The sequence below is a fragment of the Cyprinodon tularosa genome, unplaced genomic scaffold, assembly GCF_016077235.1.
Source record: "Cyprinodon tularosa strain WSP-4 unplaced genomic scaffold, ASM1607723v1 ctg525, whole genome shotgun sequence".
NCBI classification, from domain to species: Eukaryota; Metazoa; Chordata; class Actinopteri; order Cyprinodontiformes; family Cyprinodontidae; genus Cyprinodon; species Cyprinodon tularosa.
In genome coordinates this window covers 132282-152554 of record NW_024039258.1, presented here as the reverse complement: position 1 = coordinate 152554, position 20273 = coordinate 132282, and the positions used below count along the sequence as shown (strand labels likewise).

Genomic DNA, 20273 nt, shown 5'->3' with positions numbered 1-20273 from the left:
CAATGATCTTAGAAATAGTTTCTACATGTTTTGCAGGAATAAATGGATGTTCAAGCAGAGCAAAGGGGACGGTTTTGTCTTTAGCGTTGAATGTTGCTTTAGTCTGGCTCTGTTTGTATCGTCTGTGCTTATAATTGGTCTTATTTACATTTTTACAGACAAGGAACCAGTTTCAGCTCCTGGACCAACCAAAGGTATAAAACCGATGAACTGTTTTCTTGTTTTTTTTAAGGGTTTACCCACAAACCTTTGAGAATACTTGTTTCAGTGTTGGTGTAATGTCTGACCTGTGTGCTCACCCCCAATGGATGTTTTTCACATGTCTGAATGTTACAGAATATGTCTCTGCTCCCTCAAACACAGCCCCTACTCTTAGACAAAAGGATAAAATTCCTATTCAGGAGGAAAACACTGAGGTTCCTAAACCAAAACCTAAAGTCACCAAAATACCAAAAGTAAAGGAGCCAGAGAGGGAGACCGTCCAGCTGAAGAAGGTTCCAGTAAAACCTCCAGAGCCCGAGAAGGAGGTCATAACCCATCAGACAGAAGTGATGAAACATCAAACCTCGGAACTATCAGTGCGAGGACTTCATGACAGAGAAGACCGAGAGATAATAACCTTCGGAAGAACCGAACGAGTCTTCACAGCACAACAGGAAACAATTCAGCTGAGCCAAAGTGAGGAGATGGAAACTCTTCAGATAATCAAAGCGGCGGAGAAAGAGGTTTGGACAAGAACCGCAAAACCCAAGAAAGAAGAAGAAGCCAAAGTTCCAGATGTAGAGAAGAAGAAAATCAAGAAATTGCCAAAGACAGATGAGCCAAAGGAATCTGTAAAACTAAAACCAGTCGAAAGGTCTGAGAAGTTCGAACAAGAGCCGGTCAAATCGAAACCGGTTACTGGTACCGAAATGACAAAAGACCCAGAAGTCAGAGTACAGAGGCCTAAGGAGAGAGAAGATGGAGAGATAAACCCACCTGGAAGACCTGATAGAGTGGCTCCCCTTGCTGAAGAGCCGTCTGAAGGCGTTCCAACAGCAGAACCCAAACCACCACAGGAGGAAGACAAAACCCTACTGATCAGAACCACAAAGGCAAAAAGCGAAGAACCTCAGCCAGATTTATCCAAGAAGAAGATTAAGAAATTACCCAAGAAAGACGAAGAACAAGAGGTTGTGACGTTAAAGCCTTTTCAAAAACCTGCAGCGGTTGATCAAACACCAGATGTTAAGGTTTCCAAGACAGCTGATAAGCCTAAAGTAAGTCCCCAACCAGAGGGGAAGGAGAAGCAAATCACAATGAAGACTAAAGTCCCCAAGCCAGAAGATGGGCAGCAGATAAAGGAGCTGTCTCAACGTCCGAGGGACCAAACAGTCAAAGACATGAAGGACGTGGAGAAAGAGACTCCTGTGAAGAAGGAAGAACCTGCCATTCCGGCCAAGAAGCCAAGTCCTCCTCCTCTTAAAGAGAAGATCTCGTCTACTAAGGCGCAGAAGCTCCCAGAAAAACCAGACGATGTCCTAAAGAAAGGCGTTGGACCCAAAACGACTCCTTCTCCCAGGGTCATTGCAGATAAAGCAGAAAAGCCTGTTGAGGAGCTGCAGAAGGTTGAGTTGAAGACTCTGTCACCAAAGGTGGACGAGCAGAAGGAGGCAGAGAAAGTTCCAGCTCAGGGAAAGGCCTCCAAACCCGTTTCCCCCACCGGAGCCGTCACACTCAAAAAGGTCCCCATGAAGCCGTCGACAGATGAAGCCCCAGAACCAGAGCAGCCACATAAAGGCGGGGTCCCCCTGCTGAAGGCCATCTCTCCTGGAGCCGTCGAGATGACAAGAGTGACGACTCACCCCGAGGAGGAGGTTCATGAACAGGAGCCTGAAGAAGAGGTTGAAGAGGAGTCCTGGGGCTGGGACCTGGTTCCCTCTAAAGACTGGGAAGGTGAAGAGACAGACGGAGCCGTCCAAACGCCGGGTATGCCTGGTGGCAGACGAGGTGAGGCCGGCCCCCCCTTCCAGCTGATCCTGGACTCTCCTCATCCCATCCCAGAATTCCCATCTAATCCTCATAACATCTTCCACCATCCTCTCCATCTTTTAATCCCATTGTGATGACATCATCGGTCCGTTGTGTTTGTTTCATCATCCCATCTGTTCTCGTCTTCTCATCCATCATCCATGTCCTCAGTTGTCTGTTTGTCTTTGCTGCTGTAAACTTCTTCGTCCTCGTTGTCAAAGCGAATGTCCTCATTCATCACTTCATTTTGTCTCCATTCCATTTTCCAGGTCTTTCCGGTCTCTGTTCATTTGTGACTCCTCATCATCCCATGTTTTTACAAATGTTGAAATGCTTGCGTTTTTTTCTTGCTGGAGCTTTACTTTCCAAACAAAGATGGAGGAGCTGTGCCTAAAACTGGTCTGATGTTTCTTGTTCAGATGGGAAACCAAGCGAGGAACCATCGAAGGGCAGAGGCAGAGGATTTGGGGGTGAGGAAGAAAAACCCCATCACTGTCAAATCTGCATGAGAATACCCTCCTATGTTGGTCTACCTGTTTATGGTGTCTCGTCTCGTCTCATCATATCGGATCTTTTTGACCAACTGATAGTTACAGACTTGTTAGATAGGGAGACAACAGCACTGCAAAAACAATCTAGAAATAAGTAACAACCTCGTTACTTTCACTTTTTGTCTTTCACTTTTTTTCAAGTGCATTTATGCTTAATTTGAAACGGTATATGATAAGATTTGCAATGGAATGAATATTTATATGATAATTGGATAATATGCGCTTAAAATAAGACAATGCAATTGTTTTTTTCTTATTTTAAAAGTAAATTTTCTTGTTTCATTGGCAAAGCTGATTCTTATATGCCAGATAGTTAAAGTTTTTGATTAGAGTTCAGAAGACATTTTTCACATTTATTTTGAGGTAAATCAGCGGCCCAGTGAACATGCTTTTATATTTAGTGACTTCTTTGTCTTCTGTCTATTTTCTCTGTTCTGTTAGTCATTCTGTCTCTTGTGTGAAATAACTTATCTATATCTTATATCTTTGGTCTTAACAGAGATGTTTCTGTGTTCTTCTAACACTACGACCTTTAACCCTCTTTGTGCAATGCATTTTCTTCTTCTAACCTCTAATATCTGGATCTAATGTGGAAAGCTTTCGTTTGTGATTCTGCAGCGAGGCAGACTCCGTCTCCAGGTGATGGCGGCAAGGGTCGGGGCTTGAAGCCAGGTGGCAAAGGTCCATCGCCACCAGAGGAACCGTTTGCAGGCTTCAAGCTCAAACCAGTGGCTCTGAAGTTTGTCAAGAAGATCCAGGACATCGTTCTGCAGGAGGCCGAGTCCATCGGTTCATCTGCCGTGTTCGAATGTGAGGTCACGCCCTCCACAGCCATCACCTCCTGGATGAAAGATGGCGGTAACCTGCGTGAAGGTCCGAAGCACAAGTTCATCTCTGACGGCAAAGACCGGAAGCTGCACATCATCGATGTCCAGCTGTCGGACACTGGAGAATACACCTGCGTAGCCAAGAATGCTGGGAAGGAGATTTCCTGCACTGCTAAGCTCATCGTTGAAGGTAAAGAAAAAAATAGGAGGCCTTGGGAGTTTGGTATTTCAAGCTGCCTTCACTGTTTTTTAAAACCGTCTATCCTCAAACAGAGCTGCCTGTGAAATGGCTGAAGGAGCTGGAGCCTGAGACGTCATGCATGAAAGGTCAGCCCATGTACCTGACCTGTGAGCTGAACAAAGAGAGAGACGTGGTGTGGAAGCGTAACGGAGAGCTGCTGAAGAAGAAGGCCGGGAAAGTGGCCATCAACGTGATCGGGATGCAGCACGCCGTGACCATCCAGAACTCCACCGACGAGGACTCTGGCGTCTACACCTGCGAGGTCGACGGTCAGGAGGATGTTAAGACGACGACCAACGTCAAAGTGATTGGTGAGCTAAGAGCAGCTGCAGACGGTTTGGTACAGAACTTATCCAGACGTTTTTGTCTGCAGGTCCGATAAAAGCCGTCAAAGAGTATGTATCACTTATTAAAGAGAGTCGTTGGTTAAAGAAATGACAAAGAATGCAAAAATCAAAAAGGTTTCTATCATTGAGGACAGATTGTAAAGAGACAAAACAAGAAACACGCTGCAAAAACAATCTAGGAATAAGTAAACATTACTTAAATTACATGCATTAACCCTTTATAGGGCACTCAGTGAAATACTTAGAAACATTTTTTTCAAGCCAGTAGTGTTATTGGAATCAAGGCCAAGGCCTTATTACCTTTGTACAATTCAAAGAATATTGATATTTTGATGCTAAAACTTAAAATCAATGTAATAACAAGAAACGCCAACTTGCCCAAATATATAAAGAAAAAGCGTTTCATCATGACGTTTCCAAAAGTGTTTCTATAAGAATTTCATAAAAATCACTCAGAGTGAAAGAAACACATTTTTTTGGTCCAACATAACCTTAGAGGCATTAATGCTAATACTGGCACTTACATTTTTTAGTTTATAAAACCTAAATAAAATTGTTAACTAGGCTTATTAACTTTTCAATTAACTTTTTACCTTGTTTTTCTTGATATGTTCACCTCTTTTTCCGACTTACAACTTACTTAAAGCCGGTAAATATGATGATCTTTCAATTAGATTAGTATTTATAAGATAATTTGATAACATGCACTTGAAATAAGATGATGCAGTTGTGTTCTCTTGTTTTATATGTAAATTCTCTTCTTCCATTGGCAAAGTGTCTCACTTACGTACCTCCTAAATTCAAGAAAACATGCACTTATTTTAAGAGAAAACCACTTGGATTTTTTGCAGTGCATTATCTCTAAAGTTTGCATGATTTTAAAAGCAACGATTTAAGGGAGAATAGCCAGTAACAAGGCCGCCATGGACACTGGTGACATCATCCAGATGGAAAGACTGCATTTTCCTGCTGTGGTCGGCATCAACAAACAGTTCAGGATTTAAAAAGGAAAACCAAGAAAAAAGACGGTTCTGTCTATACAAGACAAACCAACTTCTCTACTTGGTTTTCTGACATCTTGTATGTTCATGTCTGCAATTGATGCCATCCAAGCCCTTTAACATTCGATATGTTTGAGATCAGACCTGATCTGCTGCATTCTTCTTCTTGTTTCTGTAGAAATCATCAAAGACTGGCTGGTAAAGCCTCTGAGGGACCAGCATGTGAAACCAAAGAACAAGGCAACGTTTAAATGCGAGCTCTTCAAAGACACACCCAACTGGAAATGGTACAAAGGGGAGAATGAAGTCGCCCCTTCTGACAAGGTGGAAATTAAGAAAGACGGAAAAGATGTGAGCCTGACAATCAACAACTGCCAACCTGACGACGTGTCGGACTACACCATCGAGGTGGAGGACCGGAGATACACGGCCAAGCTCACACTGGGAGGTCCGTTCATGGAGCAAACCAACCCTTAAGCCTCCTAAAGTCCAGGGGTTTCTGCCAAAGCATAAAAACGTCTTGTGATTTTTTTTAGAGCGTGAAGCTGAGATCCTGAAACCTCTCGCCAGCGTCGAGGTGGTTGAGAAGGAGGAGGCTCACTTTGACACTGAGATATCTGAGGATGACGTTCCCGGCGAATGGAAACTCAGAGGCCAGGTTCTAACCAGATCGCCGGTAAGTTCAACAAAAAAGATCACCTATCTCACTAATAAGATTATTAATGTTTATTCCTCCATTAGAAGTATAAATCTTACTGTTTAAAAACTCTTTTGTAGAAGTTAGAGGATCAACTTAAGCTTTTTATTAAAGTAAAAGTGTAAAAATACAACAGAGTATTAGGGCCAGTGGCGGCTGATGGAGTTTTCTCCAGGGGGGTTAAATAAATTCAAAATTGACGTATAGCAAAAACCAATCAAACGTATGCTAAGTCATCACAGCCGTATATTTATATGAATGCTAACAAAAAAAAAACTATAAAATGACTTTATAAAAGCAAAACATAATTTCAAGGACAGGTTTACTGTCCTTGGGTGAGATCATGAGGTTTGAAAAAGGAGGCAGAGAAAGCAGGATAAAGCCTTAGCCTCACTGCATGCTGTTAGCCTAGCCTTGTTACTAAACCAGGTCTTGGAAACGGACGTTTCTTGCGCCATTTCTCTATCGCTACTCAACCTGCCAATCACCCGCAAAATATCCGCACTGTGGCGGGAGGTGGTGAGCAAATAACACTTCCTGTCATCTCAGGGCGCCCAGAGCAGCGCCAAGAGCTCTCCTTTCCTTCTGCATTGAGGTACCATTTTTAAAACTACTTACTGAAGTATAAAAGTTAAAGTTTGCAGGAAAAGAAATTAAAGACATTAACCCTAACTTTGCATCATCTTGAAAAACTATTTATATTGCTGTGTGCAGCACCGAGTCCAAACACAAAGAAATTAACTAACTAATTATTTTGATTTAACGAAAATGAGCTTAAATGAAACAAAACTAACAAGTCTATTTTAAAATGTAAGGAGCAGAAAGTAAATAGTTGTTGTATAGCCAGCCAACATTTCTACTGAAGTAACAAAGTATTTATACTCTGGTAGTTGACGCATTTGGTTGAACGTCATGTTTTGTGTCTTTCAGACGTGCGACATTAAAGCTGAGGGTCCAAAGCGCTTCCTGACGCTGAAGAACGTACAGCTGGATCAGGCCGGAGAAGTTTCCTTCCAGGCTCTGAACGCCAACACCAGCGCCATGCTCACCGTTAAAGGTATACATCTGTCTCACCCCAACCGCTCTCCTCCGTCCGTTTCTAGCTGCTGCATCCGTCTGTCCTGTGGAACGTTGGCGTCCTGAAAAACCCGCCTGTTTTTTTTCTGCTTTTGTCAATAATTGCTAAATTCTTCGCATCTCCCAGAGATCGAAATGGGCTTTGTTGACGAGCTGAAGGATGTGTCTGTGCCTGAAAAGAAACAGGCTAAGTTTGAATGCACCATCACCAAGGATGTGCCTAAGGTCATGTGGTTTAAAGGGGTTGAGATCATCACCCCAAGCCCCAAATATGAGCTAATTGACGATGGGAAGAAACACATGCTGATTATAAACAGCTGTGAGTTTGACGATGAGTCTCAGTACACCGTAGAGGTGTTGGACCGAAGATCCACCGCTCAGCTGACGGTGGAAGGTAAGATCTGTCCCGCTTCCCGTCCCCTCTGCGTGCTCATTGTGTCTGTGGTGTCTACGTGTCGGACGGCATCAAACGCTCCTGTCTGTTTGCGCTCACCTGCTGTGTTCCAGGCATGAGGCTGAAATTTGTGCAGTACCTGCAGGATCAAACGATCAAAGAAGGTAACACGGTGCGCTTTGATCTGGAGCTGACGCACGAGAACGTGCCTGTAGTTTGGTACCGAAACGAGGTGAAGCTCCACGTGAGCCGAACCGTGCTCATGCACACGGAAGGACGGCGGCACACCTTAGAAATGAGGTCGCTGAGTTTAGAGGATACCTGCCAGATAAAGGCAGAAGCCAAAGGAATTTACTCCTCAGCCAAGCTGACAGTTATAGGTAACAGCATGTCCTCTTTCTCTGGGTTTATTTACCAGTTTGGTATCTCCACCATAGTTACAGATGATATAGCACAATCTGGATTAATGAGGAAATCAGAGATTAAACGAATTGTTCAATCTGCTCCTCAGAGGGAGACGCCGTCTTCCTGGTGAAGCTGCAGGATTACACCGCCACCGAGAAAGACGAGGTGACGCTGGACTGCGAGCTGAGCAAGGATGTCCCCGTGGTCTGGTATCATGAGGAGAAGGAGGTCATAGCCTCCAAACTGGTGGTGATGAGGTCAGAGGGCACGCGCAGGTCTCTGGTCCTGAAGAAGGTCGCGCAGAACGATCAAGGAAAATACGTCTGTGACTGTGGGACGGACAAAACCTCCGCCAGCATCCTGATAGAGGGTAAGAGGGCGGATCTGCTCTGGATTCCGACAGGGAAGGTTCCTGATCGGATGTTCAGGAGAACCCAGAACCAGTAGAACCAGTAACATCTAAATAGTCCCTGATGGTTCAGCAGACAGTCACTGAGATGCAGAAATGTGACCAGTGAGAATAAATGATGGAAACCATCTAAAATTATTCTTTCTGTTTTTATTTTTAGCTCTTTTTGAAGTTTGCATCAACATAACTGTTTATTAGTGATTCTATGAATCAGATATTAGTTTTACATGCTTATAATATTTCACTGTCACTTCCTGTCCTCCAGCACGCGACGTGAAGGTAGTCAGACCGATTTACGGCGTGGAGCTGTTTGACGGAGAGACGGCTCGGTTCGAGGTGGAGATCTCTGAGGACGACGTCCACGGCCAGTGGAAGCTGAACGGAGAAGTGCTCAGTCCATCCTCTGTGTGTAACCCCCCCCCCCCCCTTCCACATGGCTCCATCTGGTCCTGACCTTGACATGACCTTGGTTTAACTTCTCATTTGACAGGATGTGGACATCATCGAGGAGGGAGGAAAGCACACTCTGATTCTCTACAACTGTAAGGTGTCCATGACCGGGGAGGTGGCCTACTCTGCTGCCAACGCCAAATGTTCTGCCAACCTGAAGGTCAAAGGTGAAACAGGCTCCCTTCACCAACAAACACTTTTGATATCATATCAAGTTTTTACAAACAGGAGGACAGGAACCATAACCTCTGCCGGTGAGGTAGAATCTAGCGTTCTGTTTGCAGCATCTTTACCATTGCCACGATGATAAACGCCTCTTAATTAACGTGTTTACCGTGTTTGCTTTACCAGACAATGAATAAAAATCTGTTCCGGTTCAGGCATGCATGTCTGATACATATTGTGAATCAGTCACTTCTGTTGCTTTTAAACTGGAACCAATCAGAGATCGATGCTGCGCTGCCTTTCATGGCGGCCTGACGACCGAATAAAACAGGAAGCCTCCTGTAGGAAGTGAACGCCATCAGCTTTAGGCCCTTAAAGCAGACGGCCTTAATAAAGGTGCAATAAAGAGTTAGAGCAGTGGTCTCCTACCCCACTGGTCCTTAAGATCTACTGTCCTGCAGGTTTTAGATGCATCCATGCTTCAACACAGCTGAATAAAATGACTGATTACCTTTTTCAGCATGCCATCAAGTTTGGTAAAGGCTTCCCTAAAAAGCCATTCATTTGATTCAGCTGTTTTGGAGCAGGGATGCATCTAATTCCTGCAGGAAGGTAGAGGGTTTGAGGGCTTGAGGACCAGGGTTGGAGACCACAGAGTTAAGAGGAGCGCAGGTCAACACGCCCTTGACTAAAAGGATCAGGTTATAAGTAATAAACAAAATGTTCTTTTTACTTTATCTCTCTAATAGAACTAAATATGCTGAATAAATATAAATCAATGCAACATCCATTGAATGTTTGTCACTTCTAACCTGGCCATCATCCAAAAAGCAAAAGGAAGTGTCATTTAGCAGCTCATTAAACAGTTTTTTTATTCCACTTTTCTTATTTTAACACATCATCTTAAAGCTCCAGACTAAGTTGTTTTATTTTCTTATCCTTTGCTGCAGAACTTCCTCTGAACTTCCTCACGCCTCTGAGCGACGTCCAGGTTTATGAGAAGGATGAAGCCCGCTTTGAGGTGGAGGTGTCCAGACCTCCCAAGAGCTTCCGCTGGCTCAAAGGCTCTCAGGAACTGACGAGCGACGACAAGTATGAAATGATCCAAGAGGGGAAAATGTACGTCCTGCTGATCCGATCGGCGGCCTTTGACGACGAGGCCAAGTACATGTTTGAGGCAGAGGACAAGAGGACGACCGGCAAACTCATCATTCAGGGTAACAGATTCGCGCTGAGCGCTTCAATCTGAGGCGCCGCGCTTCTCTGCTGTTATTAAATACATAAAATAATTTGTTTTTGTACGACTTTATAAGAGTTCTGTTAGTTTTCTTCTGACGTTCTCCTGCTAACAATGGGCTTGTTTTCCGTTGGCAGGTATTCGCCTGGAGTTTGTCAAACCCATTAAAGATGTGACGGTAAAAGAGCGGGAAACCGCAGAGTTCAGCATTGAGCTCTCTCACGAAAACATCTCGGTGATTTGGTACAAAAACGACGTCCGGCTGCTTCCCAGTAAGGTCATCCACATGTCGGATCACGGAAAGGTCCACACTCTGGCCTTCAAGGAGGTGACCATCGACGACACGTCTTTGATCAAGGTGGAGGCCATGGACAAGAGCATGACGGCCATGCTCACCGTCATTGGTGAGTGTTGCGTCGAATCGGTTCTCCGTTTACGGTTGGCTTTCTGGCTCACGTGAAAATCTGCTGTGGTTCCAGAGGGCGACATCTACTTCACCACCAAGCTGCAGAACTACACTGCCGTGGAGAAGGACGAGGTGAAGCTGGTCTGCGAACTCAGCAAGGCCGCCGCCGACGTGAAATGGTTCAAGGATGGGCAGGAGATCACCCCGTCCAAGAACATCGCCATCAGCGCCGATGGGAAGAAGAGAATCCTGATGGTCCGTAAGGCGGAGAAGGCTAACATCGGAGAATACACCTGCGACTGCGGTTCAGACAAAACCACAGCCAACCTGAAAATCGAAGGTTCGACCCAGTTTATTTACTTTAACAGAAGCCGTTTAACAGAAACCGGACGCGTTTCCTGCATCAAAGCGTATTGTTTACATGCAAAGTCTATGGGGGGGCGGCGTCCAGAGGTCCAGATGCGCGTCGGGAGCTGAGGTTCAGTAAAATGAACCTTGCCACTGGATGCCAGAGTATCAACCAATCAGAAAAGCTGATTCTTATCCCAAAGTTTCTTTAGGAAACACACTCTACCTGCAAGCTGTCATCACTTCTGCAGACATTATGCATATGAAAAATGAAAACATATCAAGGAGTTAAACTCAAATGGTTTAAAAAAAAGCTGGAAGAATGGATTGTTATGTAGAAGTACTGAAGCCGAGAGCGGCCATACTCAACTTATTCTCAAGATAATGAAATAAATACTGTTACTATCTCGTTATCACGGTTCAACCATAAACGGTTTTCGTTATCTTTAGATAATGAGAAAATTAACTTTTCTTCTCAAGATTGTGAAAAAGTACCTGGGGGACACGACCGCTCTGGGCTTCCGTAGTAGAAGGAACAGAAAGCAGCTCTGATCATTATTGCTGCACTAAAACCTTTTTATGAACAATGAAGAAACAGTTTATAAATACCCAAATTAACTAGAAATGTTCAAACCTGCAGAAGAAAAATATTGGATTATATATTCTGGTACAGTTTTTACCACAAGCCTTAAAAACACTTTCTATTCACATCCTGCCGCAACGATCGGCAGCAGGAAATCCCCCTCAGGCTGCAGCAGCACAGAGCTTTCAGCGGGGATTTCCAGCGCTGCCACCTGGCGGTATGCTGGAGGTCTGGAGCTCCCAACAAGAACTGCAGATTATAGTGGGATTATAATCCTGATGAAACAATGAACAGAGGATGTTTGGAGGTGGACTTTCATGCTTAAAAATGTGTTAAAACTATTTTTCTAACTCATAAAGTAAATAAAGCCAAGTTGCTTTCCAGCTTGAAGCTACAGAACAGAGCAGATAAACGACCAGAGTGTTGAAGTGGAAAAGCAACTGGACCACAGTTTCATCCAGGGTCCGACTAGGGTGTGAACGCAGCATTAGAGTTTGTATGAAAACAGTTTAGCAGATTATTTTACAGAATTATGCTTTTCTGTTCTTTATTGACATTTAAAAAAAATCCCTCCAGAAAAACATCATCCAAAGGTTGCCATAACATAAAACAGACCATAAATCACGAAAACAAATAAGCTCATCACTATCAACCAATCATCTTTATTACCCGGCTACATATGCTAAGTTGAACTCCAACAACTCTGACAGTGCAGACTGCTAAGATTTTCTATATTTAAGGACAGATTAAGGTCAAAGTCTAAAGGATCAATGGTGCTTATGAACTCATATAAACGACAGTATCATCAGCATACTGCAGCGTTTCCCCATTAGCTCAAACCTGCTAACAGCTTCATGTTTTCTTCACAGAGCGTGACATCAAGGTTGTCCGTCCGCTGTACAGCGTGGAGGTCACCGAGACGGAGACCGCCAGGTTTGAGACGGAGATCTCTGAGGAGGATGTCCATGGAAACTGGAAGCTGAAGGGAGAAGCTCTGCACCAGTCAGCTGTACGTCTCCACAGAACAAAGACTATTTTTCTGAATGAAGGCCGTTAAAAATCTCACTCTGTTGTCTGAATTGTTTTCCTTCAGGATGTGGAGATTAAAGAGGAAGGAACCAAACATCTGCTGATTCTCTATAACGTCCGTATGGACATGGCTGGAGCTGTGGACTTCTCTGCAGCCAATGCCAAATCCAACGCTCAGCTCAGGGTCAAAGGTCAGACAGTCTTCCTCTACAGCAGCTCCTTCAGTGAACCTAATGATTGCAAACCTTTACTTCCTTCCTTTGAGTTAAACATGCTGAAGGATCTTTGTTATCAACCGCTTGGAACTTATTGTCAGTTAGTCCTCAGCCAATCAGAGCCTGCGGTTATTTTCAGCCACTGGTTTATCTGCTCAGTGAAGCCTTCTGCTTCATCATGAGAGCAGCTTCCCGACTCTCCAACAGGTTCCCAATTTTGTCCTGCTTCTCTTTCAGCTCGCTCCATCACACTGATGCGTCCTCTGAAGGACGTTACGGTGACGGCGGGAGAGACGGCCACCTTCGAGTGTGAGCTGTCATACGACGGAATCGAAGTGGAGTGGTTTGTTGGAGGACAGAAGATGGAAGCCAGCGATCGGGTAATTTACAGCACCTCACTACAAACCGACTACAAACACAACCAGAGCCTAGAGAGAAAACTACAGCAGCTCTACATGCAGAGACATTGGGACACAAAATAACCAGGAGTCCAAACAACTGGATGTAGAATAAAAGTTTCCGCAGGAACAACAGGAGAAAGGTTTCCAGTTTTAGAAAATAAAAGTTAATTTTTTTTTTTTTCCAATTTTAGAAGAGAACTACATTTAATATAAAAAGACAGACATTAAAAACAGAAAAAAAAAAATTTCTTCGGTAACCAGCTGCTATAAAGGCTAAAGATCTGAATCTTTTCACTTTATGAAGAAAAACATTTATAACATCATATGTTTTTCTGGTTTTGACTAGAGATTCCCTTCATTTAATCTTTTTTTTCTACTTTTTTGATCTTGGATAAGAGTGTAAAGTTAAACCTTTAAAAACTAACGGGTAAAAACAACAGCCAGACCCTCTGTCCTGATCAAATGTTTAACACCGTTAAGGCCGAGGTAAAAATAACATCAGATGTGAGAGCAGCAGCTTTTATCTGCATTCCTTCAACCGTCCTTTATCTGCACCGAGGCCTGGTCCAATCACAGCGCACAGACGCCACTACAGGAAGTAATCTGTGAGGGAGCAGGTCTCTATCTATGGCAGAAACCTCACTGGGTGAACAGGAGGAAGAAAAGAAAGAAATGTCCCCCCGTCCCTCAGTGAAGTCTAGAAGCACTATATCTATATCCAGCAATTCAGCCAAGACACTCCTACATGGCTGTGCATCTTGTTTTGGCATTTGACCAATTAGATGAGCCCTTGAAAGATATATTACCTACTGGAAATTAAGTATGAAAAAAAAGTTAACAAGTCAAGTAAAAAAGGTGAAAAGTTGAAAAGTAAAGTTCAAAAGTTAATAAGTCTAGTTAACAATTATATTAGTGTTTATAAACAAAAAGATGTCAGTGTCAATATCAGCATTAATGCCTCTAAGGTTATGTTGGACCAAAAAATGTGTTTCTTTCACTCTCAGTGTCTTTCATGAATTTCTTATAGAAGCACTTTTGTAAATTTTTTAAATAAATTCAGGCAAGTTGGCCCTTTGAGACAAATGAAAGATTTTGAGATTGAATAAAAACTATTAAAACAAGCAGGGTGATAAAGAGCTGCAGCAGGAGGAGCTGCCCATCAAGCAGAGCTCTCTGTGTCTGCAGGTGAAGCCTCGGGTGACGGGTAGAGTTCACACCTTGACCATCCGTGACGTGAATCTCTCCGAGGCCGGTGAGGTCAAATTGACAGCCAAGGATTTCCTGACTCAGGCTCAGCTCATTGTCAAAGGTAAAACTCCAATAAACCAAGGGCATTGAACGCATCAGACGGGGTTCAGTCAGCATCTAATCAAAATGTCTGGGTACAGAGCCGCCGGTGGAGTTCATCAAGCCTCTTGAGGACCAGACGGTGGAGGAGGAGGCCACCGCCACGCTCGAGTGCGAAGTCTCAAGAGAGAACGCAGAGGTGCACTGGCTGAGGGAGGGACAGGAGATCAGGAAGACCAAGAAGTACGACATTGTCGCAGACGGGCGCAAGAGAGCCCTTGTCATTCATGAATGCTCCCCAGACGATGCTAAGATGTACACATGTGACGCTAAAGACTTCAAGACTTCCTGCTTCCTGGAGGTCACACGTAAGGAGGAGTTTTTTGTGTTTTTAGGCATAAAAGGAGCACATCATCGACAGCAAAGATAAAATACAGTGAGATCAACAAGACTGGAGGCAGAATGATGGAATAAAAGGTTTATCTCTGTGTCCACAGCTCCTTATGTAGAGTTCACAAAACCTCTGCAGGATGTAGAAGTTAGAGAGAAGGATTCAGCCAGGTTTGAATGTGAAGTGTCCCGCGAGTCCGCCAAGGTAAGGCCCTGAGAAAATGGCCAGTCTGTCCGTTCAAGACCGGCCCAAGAGAACCTATGAATCACATTCATATTGACGCACTCATCCTCCTTTTTTCCTAAGGTCCGCTGGTTCAAGGACGGCGGCGAGATCAGAAAAGGAAAGAAGTACGAGATCATTGCTAAGGGAGTGCAGAGGATCCTCGTCATCCACAGGTCGGTGTTTGACGATGAGGCCGAGTATGAATGCGATGCCAGAACCTCCAAGACGTCCGGCATTCTCACAGTCATCGGTAAGGGGTTTTGTGGACTTTGTCAGGTGATGATCTAAGGTTGGATGTTCATTAAAATATGACTCCTCAAATATGTTGCTCTGTGTTTCTTCAGAGGAAGCAGCCACATTTACTAAGAACCTGTCCAACGTGGAGGGAACAGAAACAGACAGCATAAAGATGATCTGTGAGGTTTCCAAAGCCGATGCTGAGGTCAGCTGGTACCGAGGAGATGAGGAGCTGCCAGAGGGCGGACGCTACGATCAGATCATGGACGGTCGCAGGAGGATCCTGATCATACAGGACCTGAGGATGGAAGATGCTGGAGAATACAACTGTAGGCTGAGTCCAACAGTCAGGACATCCGCCTCCCTAAAAATCAACGGTAAAGCCTCAGAAAGAAGAGATTTGATCAATTGACATTTACAAGTGTTTTCAGTTAGCCTGCGTATCCTCATCCTGTTCTTTGTTGCTTCTGCTCTGCAGAACTGGAAGCGGAGTTCACCTCTCGTCCTCAGAACCAGGAGGTGGTGGAGGGGGAGAAGGTGGAGTTCTCCTGCACTGTCTCCAAGGACACCTATGAGGTGAAGTGGTTTAGAGGTGATCAGGAGATCCAGGATGGAGACAAGTACACAATAATCAGTGAAGGAAAGAGAAGAGCCCTGGTGGTGAAAAACTGTGACCTGAAGGATGAAGGTGGCTACGTTGCTCACATCGGCAGCGTTAAAGCTTCCGCTGATCTCTGTGTGATAGGTGAGACCTTTGCCTTCCTCTTTGCAGCTTGTTTTGGTATTTCTCCTGCTGGTATGAACTGTTTTCTGCTCCGCTACAGAGAAACTAAGGATCGTCACACCAATTAGGGACACGGAGGTGAAGGAAGGAAGTGAGATTGTCTTTAACTGTGAGACCAACACTGAGGGAGCCAAGGCCAAGTGGCTGAAGAACGAAGAGACCATATTTGAAAGCAGTAAATACATGATGATGCAGAGAGACAACGTCTTCTCACTGAGGATCAAAGATGCTCAGAAGGCGGACGAGGCCGCCTACACGGTCTCTCTGACTAACCACAGAGGAGAACATGCTAAGTGCTCTGCTAGTGCTAAAGTTTCAGCAGAAAAACTTAGATTCCTGGAACCCATCGAAGACATAGAGACCCAGGAGAAGAAGACCATCAGTTTTGTTTGTAAGGTGAACCGGCCTGAGGTGACGGTGAAATGGATGAAGGCCGGCGAGGAGGTGACGTTCAGCAAACGCATCGTCTACAGGGCGGATGGCCTGAAACACACTTTGACGATCAAGGACTGCGTCATGGAAGATGAGGGGGAGTACACCGCCGTGGTCGGAGACGACAAGTGTGCCGCTGAGCTGATCATCAGCGAGGCGCCAACAGACTTCACAGGACAGCTCAGGGATCAGACCATCACAGAGTTTGAGGATGCAGAGTTTACCTGCAAGCTAAGCAAGGAGAAGGCTGCAGTCAAGTGGTACAGGAACGGACGCGAGATCCGAGAAGGACCCAGGTATCTACCAGAGCTACCAGAGGCCAACTTTGAGATTACACACTATTTATAGATCGCTCTTTGGATATCCAGTCATGCAAACTTCTGGATGGAAAACATTTGGAGATGAAAAAGTTTATCTTAAATGCAAAATGTTTCGATATATTTATTTTTTACAATATGGTATAATTAATGCTCTAAGTGGGTCGCTGTCAGCTAAAGGGATGATTTAGTGTCTCTACACTCCAGTTAACATTAAATCGATTACTAAATTAGTTGACAATTCTTTAAATAATTGATTAATTTGATTAATGGTTCAGACTAATGCAAACCTACACAACTGTGCAGATATCACATGGAAAAAGAAGGCAAGACGTGCAGACTGATAATCAAGGTGTGCAGACCAGATGATGAGTGTGAATACGCCTGTGGTGTGGATGAGAGAAGGACCAGAGCCCGGCTTTTTGTTGAAGGTCAGCTTTCTGATTCCATGTCTGCTCTGAGAAATTGAGGCAAATGTGTCTTCAAACATTAACAAAGGTTCTGGCCTTTTTTTTCCCTCCAGAAACCCCAGTGGAGATCGTCAGGCCGCCCCAGGACATGTTTGAGCCTCCGGGCTCGGATGTTGTGTTTGAGGTGGAGCTCAACAAGGACCGAGTGGAGGTCAAGTGGATGAGAAATAACATGATTATAGTGCAGGGAGATAAGTACCAGATGATCAGCGACGGTAAGATCCACAGGCTGCAGGTCTGCGAGATCAGACCCAGAGATCAAGGAGAGTACCGCATCGTGGCCAAAGACAAGGATGCCCGGGCCAAGTTGGAGCTGGCAGGTGGGTCCGGTAGACATTTAAAGAAAAGCCTGACCTTTCAATGTTTTAAGATGCATATCCTGCTCTACAATCACAGATCTTACTGTTAACCAATCAGGTTTCTTTATACTAGGCTGTAGACCAGTGTTAAGAATTACTCTGAACATGTTCAAAGTTCGATTAAAGAATGAAACGAGAAATATCTAAAAATCTACAATCTCCTCTGCAGCAATTCCTAAGATCAAGACCACCGACCAGAACCTGGTGACGGATGCTGGTAAACCATTTGTCATGGCAGTCCCCTATGACGCCTACCCCCGCGCTGATGCTGAGTGGTTCTTTGGTGGAAACAGTTTACCTGTTCAGAACATCGATACTTCAAATGAGAAGACAGAGTACCGGCTTAAGAGCCCCACCAAGGAGGACCAGGGCCGGTACCGAGTGGTGATCAAAAACAAGCACGGGGAGGGGGAGGCTTTTATCAACCTGGATGTGATCGGTAGGTCTAAGGGGGTAAAGGTGAGGTGTTGATTTGTTTAGAGGATTTCTGATTCTCCTCTTTGTGGTCTTCAGATGTCCCTGGACCAATCAAGAACCTAAGAGTGGTCGACACTGCGGATGGGGAGGTCAGCTTAGCCTGGGAGGAGCCAGAGAGCGATGGTGGAAGCAAGATCATCGCCTACGTGGTGGAACGACGTGATGTAAAGCGGAAGACCTGGACTCTGGCTACAGACCGGGCTGATACTCCAGAGTACTGCGTCAGTGGACTCCAGAAGGACTCGCTGTATCTGTTCAGAGTCTGCGCCCGTAACAGAGTCGGACCCGGACCTCTTGTTGCCACAGATGATGCCGTTCAGGCCAAGAACAAATTTGGTAGGAAGCACCAACAGCTCCTTCTGCTTCTTTAAATCTTCCCACTTCTAACCAATATTCTCCCAATTCAGATGTCCCAGATGCTCCAGAAAATGTTGCTGTCGGTTTGGTGAACCGGTTTGGAGCCACCGTCAGCTGGGAGCCCCCCAAGTTTGATGGCGGGTCAGAGATCACAGCGTACGTGATTGAGCTCCGAGACAGGACTTCTGTGAAGTGGGAGGCGGCCCTGGTGTGCGGAGCGGCCGAACGCTCAGCCACGCTCAACGATGTGGTGGAACACAAGGAGTACATCTTCAGGGTGCGAGCTGAGAACAAGGCTGGAATCGGAAGACCCAGCGCTGCCACCAACCCCGTCAAGATCATGGATCCCATCGGTGAGTGGGACCTGGCCACTCAGATGGTCCATTTAAATGTGGCAGGATGTGTTCACTTAAGGAAACCGTTTAATGTCCCGCAGAGAGGCCGAGTCCACCTCTGAACCTGAACTACAGTGACCAAATTAAGACGGCCGTCACTCTGACCTGGGAAACCCCACTAAGCAACGGTGGCAGCATGATCACCGGGTACATCATTGAGAAATGCGACGAGGGCTCCGACAAGTGGCTGCGCTGCAACGCCAGACTCTGTCCTGACTTGTCCTACCGGGTACATAGCTTCTCTGTGTTACAGAGTCATCCTGTTTATCTCCAAATGGGTCTCATATTCAATGTTTAATTACCTCTGCGGTTTCACTTAGGTGTCTGGACTGAAGCCTGGTCAGAAGTACCTGTACAGAGTTTGTGCCGAGAACGCAGCTGGTGTCTCAGATCCGACCGAGCAGCTCGGACCTCTGCTTGCTGACGACCCACATGGTTTGACTCATTCAGAAAAGTTTTACTCAAAATCATAAGAAAATATTCTGTAGTCTGGCTTAACTCAGGAGAAATGAATTTATTATTCATTATAATTCCACACCAAACTGCTCACTGCTTATGGTTCAAACTAAAGTGGTTTTAAAGGAGAGGAAAACTTTTTGTTTCTTCCCCCCAGTTGGTCCAACGTTTGACCTGAGCGGCTTTAGGAACGGCCTGGAGGTCATTGCCCCCCAGCCACTCACCATCAGGGTTCCCATCACCGGTTACCCTACACCCACAGCCAAGTGGAGCTTTGGAGAGAAACAACTGACCACAGCGGACGAACGCGTCTCCATGGTGACCAAGCCTACTTTCACAGAGCTGACAATCTCACCGAGCGTCCGTCCCGATAAGGGCTGCTACACCCTGCACCTGGAGAACGACGTGTCGTCTGTCTCTGGCGAGATCGAAGTCAACGTCATCGGTGAGCTAAACCTTTTGACGTTTATGTGGATTTAAAAACAAATTTTGGTACCATTACAAATATTTGTTTCTGAAATCCTCTTTCTGCGACTTTCACAGCGTGTCCAAGTGCGCCCAAAGACTTCAAGGTGGCTGAGGTGACTCGAAACCACGTCCACCTAATGTGGGAGCCTCCAGAACACGATGGAGGAAGCCCGGTCACCCATTATCAGATTGAGAAGAGAGAAGTTTCACGCAAGACTTGGGCCAAGGTACATCTGAGACTGATCGCAGTGAGGGAGCTACGGGAAGAACCAATGAATGGAGAACTGAGCAAATATGGCCGATCGAATAAAGCTCCCTCATTAGAGAATTAAATCAGTTTGGTGTATTTTGTTAGAGCTCTGCAGAACGTCCTCCATGTTTGAAAACTTCTCCTGGATTCTTTCCTCAGGTTGCTGCTGGAGTCATGGATCTGGAGCATACAGTGACGGATGTCATTGAAGGAAAAGAGTACCTGTTCAGCGTCATCGCCTGCAACAAGTGTGGACCTGGAGAACCAGCATACATAGACGAACCAGTAAACGTCTCGTCTCCTGCGAGTCAGTATTATTCCTCTCTCTGAAACAACTTGGCAGCCAATTTGAAAAGATCTTAAAGTTTGATCTAATTCTTTATTTCTAGCTATTCCTGATCCTCCTGAGAACCTTAAATGGCGCGATAAGAGTGGAAAGAGCATCTTCCTTATGTGGGAACCTCCAAAGTACGATGGTGGTTCTCCAATCAAAGGTTACGTGGTGGATAAGTGTCAGCGTGGGACAGATAAGTGGGAGCCCTGCTGCGACCCGATCCCTGAACTCAAGTAAGATC

The 20273-nt window shown here is 45.2% G+C and overlaps 1 protein-coding gene across 1 annotated transcript in view; it reads left to right on the top strand.

The window, feature by feature from the left end:
* The window catches only part of LOC119795836 (titin-like), a 166156-nt gene that overhangs the window by 65920 nt on the left and 79963 nt on the right, over positions 1-20273 (top strand). The window contains 37 exon segments of the mRNA XM_038304063.1: positions 159-194; positions 337-1989; positions 2430-2480; positions 3180-3578; positions 3662-3940; positions 5156-5425; positions 5514-5653; positions 6605-6731; positions 6879-7145; positions 7259-7525; positions 7657-7920; positions 8225-8364; positions 8450-8576; positions 9525-9791; positions 9949-10215; positions 10291-10557; positions 12018-12157; positions 12242-12368; positions 12630-12772; positions 13979-14102; positions 14182-14448; positions 14578-14675; positions 14778-14946; positions 15041-15310; positions 15412-15678; positions 15758-16445; positions 16773-16897; positions 16990-17256; positions 17465-17734; positions 17809-18108; positions 18180-18482; positions 18566-18753; positions 18845-18959; positions 19138-19425; positions 19524-19675; positions 19858-20005; positions 20088-20265. Of these exon segments, the coding sequence (XP_038159991.1) occupies positions 159-194; positions 337-1989; positions 2430-2480; positions 3180-3578; positions 3662-3940; positions 5156-5425; positions 5514-5653; positions 6605-6731; positions 6879-7145; positions 7259-7525; positions 7657-7920; positions 8225-8364; positions 8450-8576; positions 9525-9791; positions 9949-10215; positions 10291-10557; positions 12018-12157; positions 12242-12368; positions 12630-12772; positions 13979-14102; positions 14182-14448; positions 14578-14675; positions 14778-14946; positions 15041-15310; positions 15412-15678; positions 15758-16445; positions 16773-16897; positions 16990-17256; positions 17465-17734; positions 17809-18108; positions 18180-18482; positions 18566-18753; positions 18845-18959; positions 19138-19425; positions 19524-19675; positions 19858-20005; positions 20088-20265 (9448 nt within the window).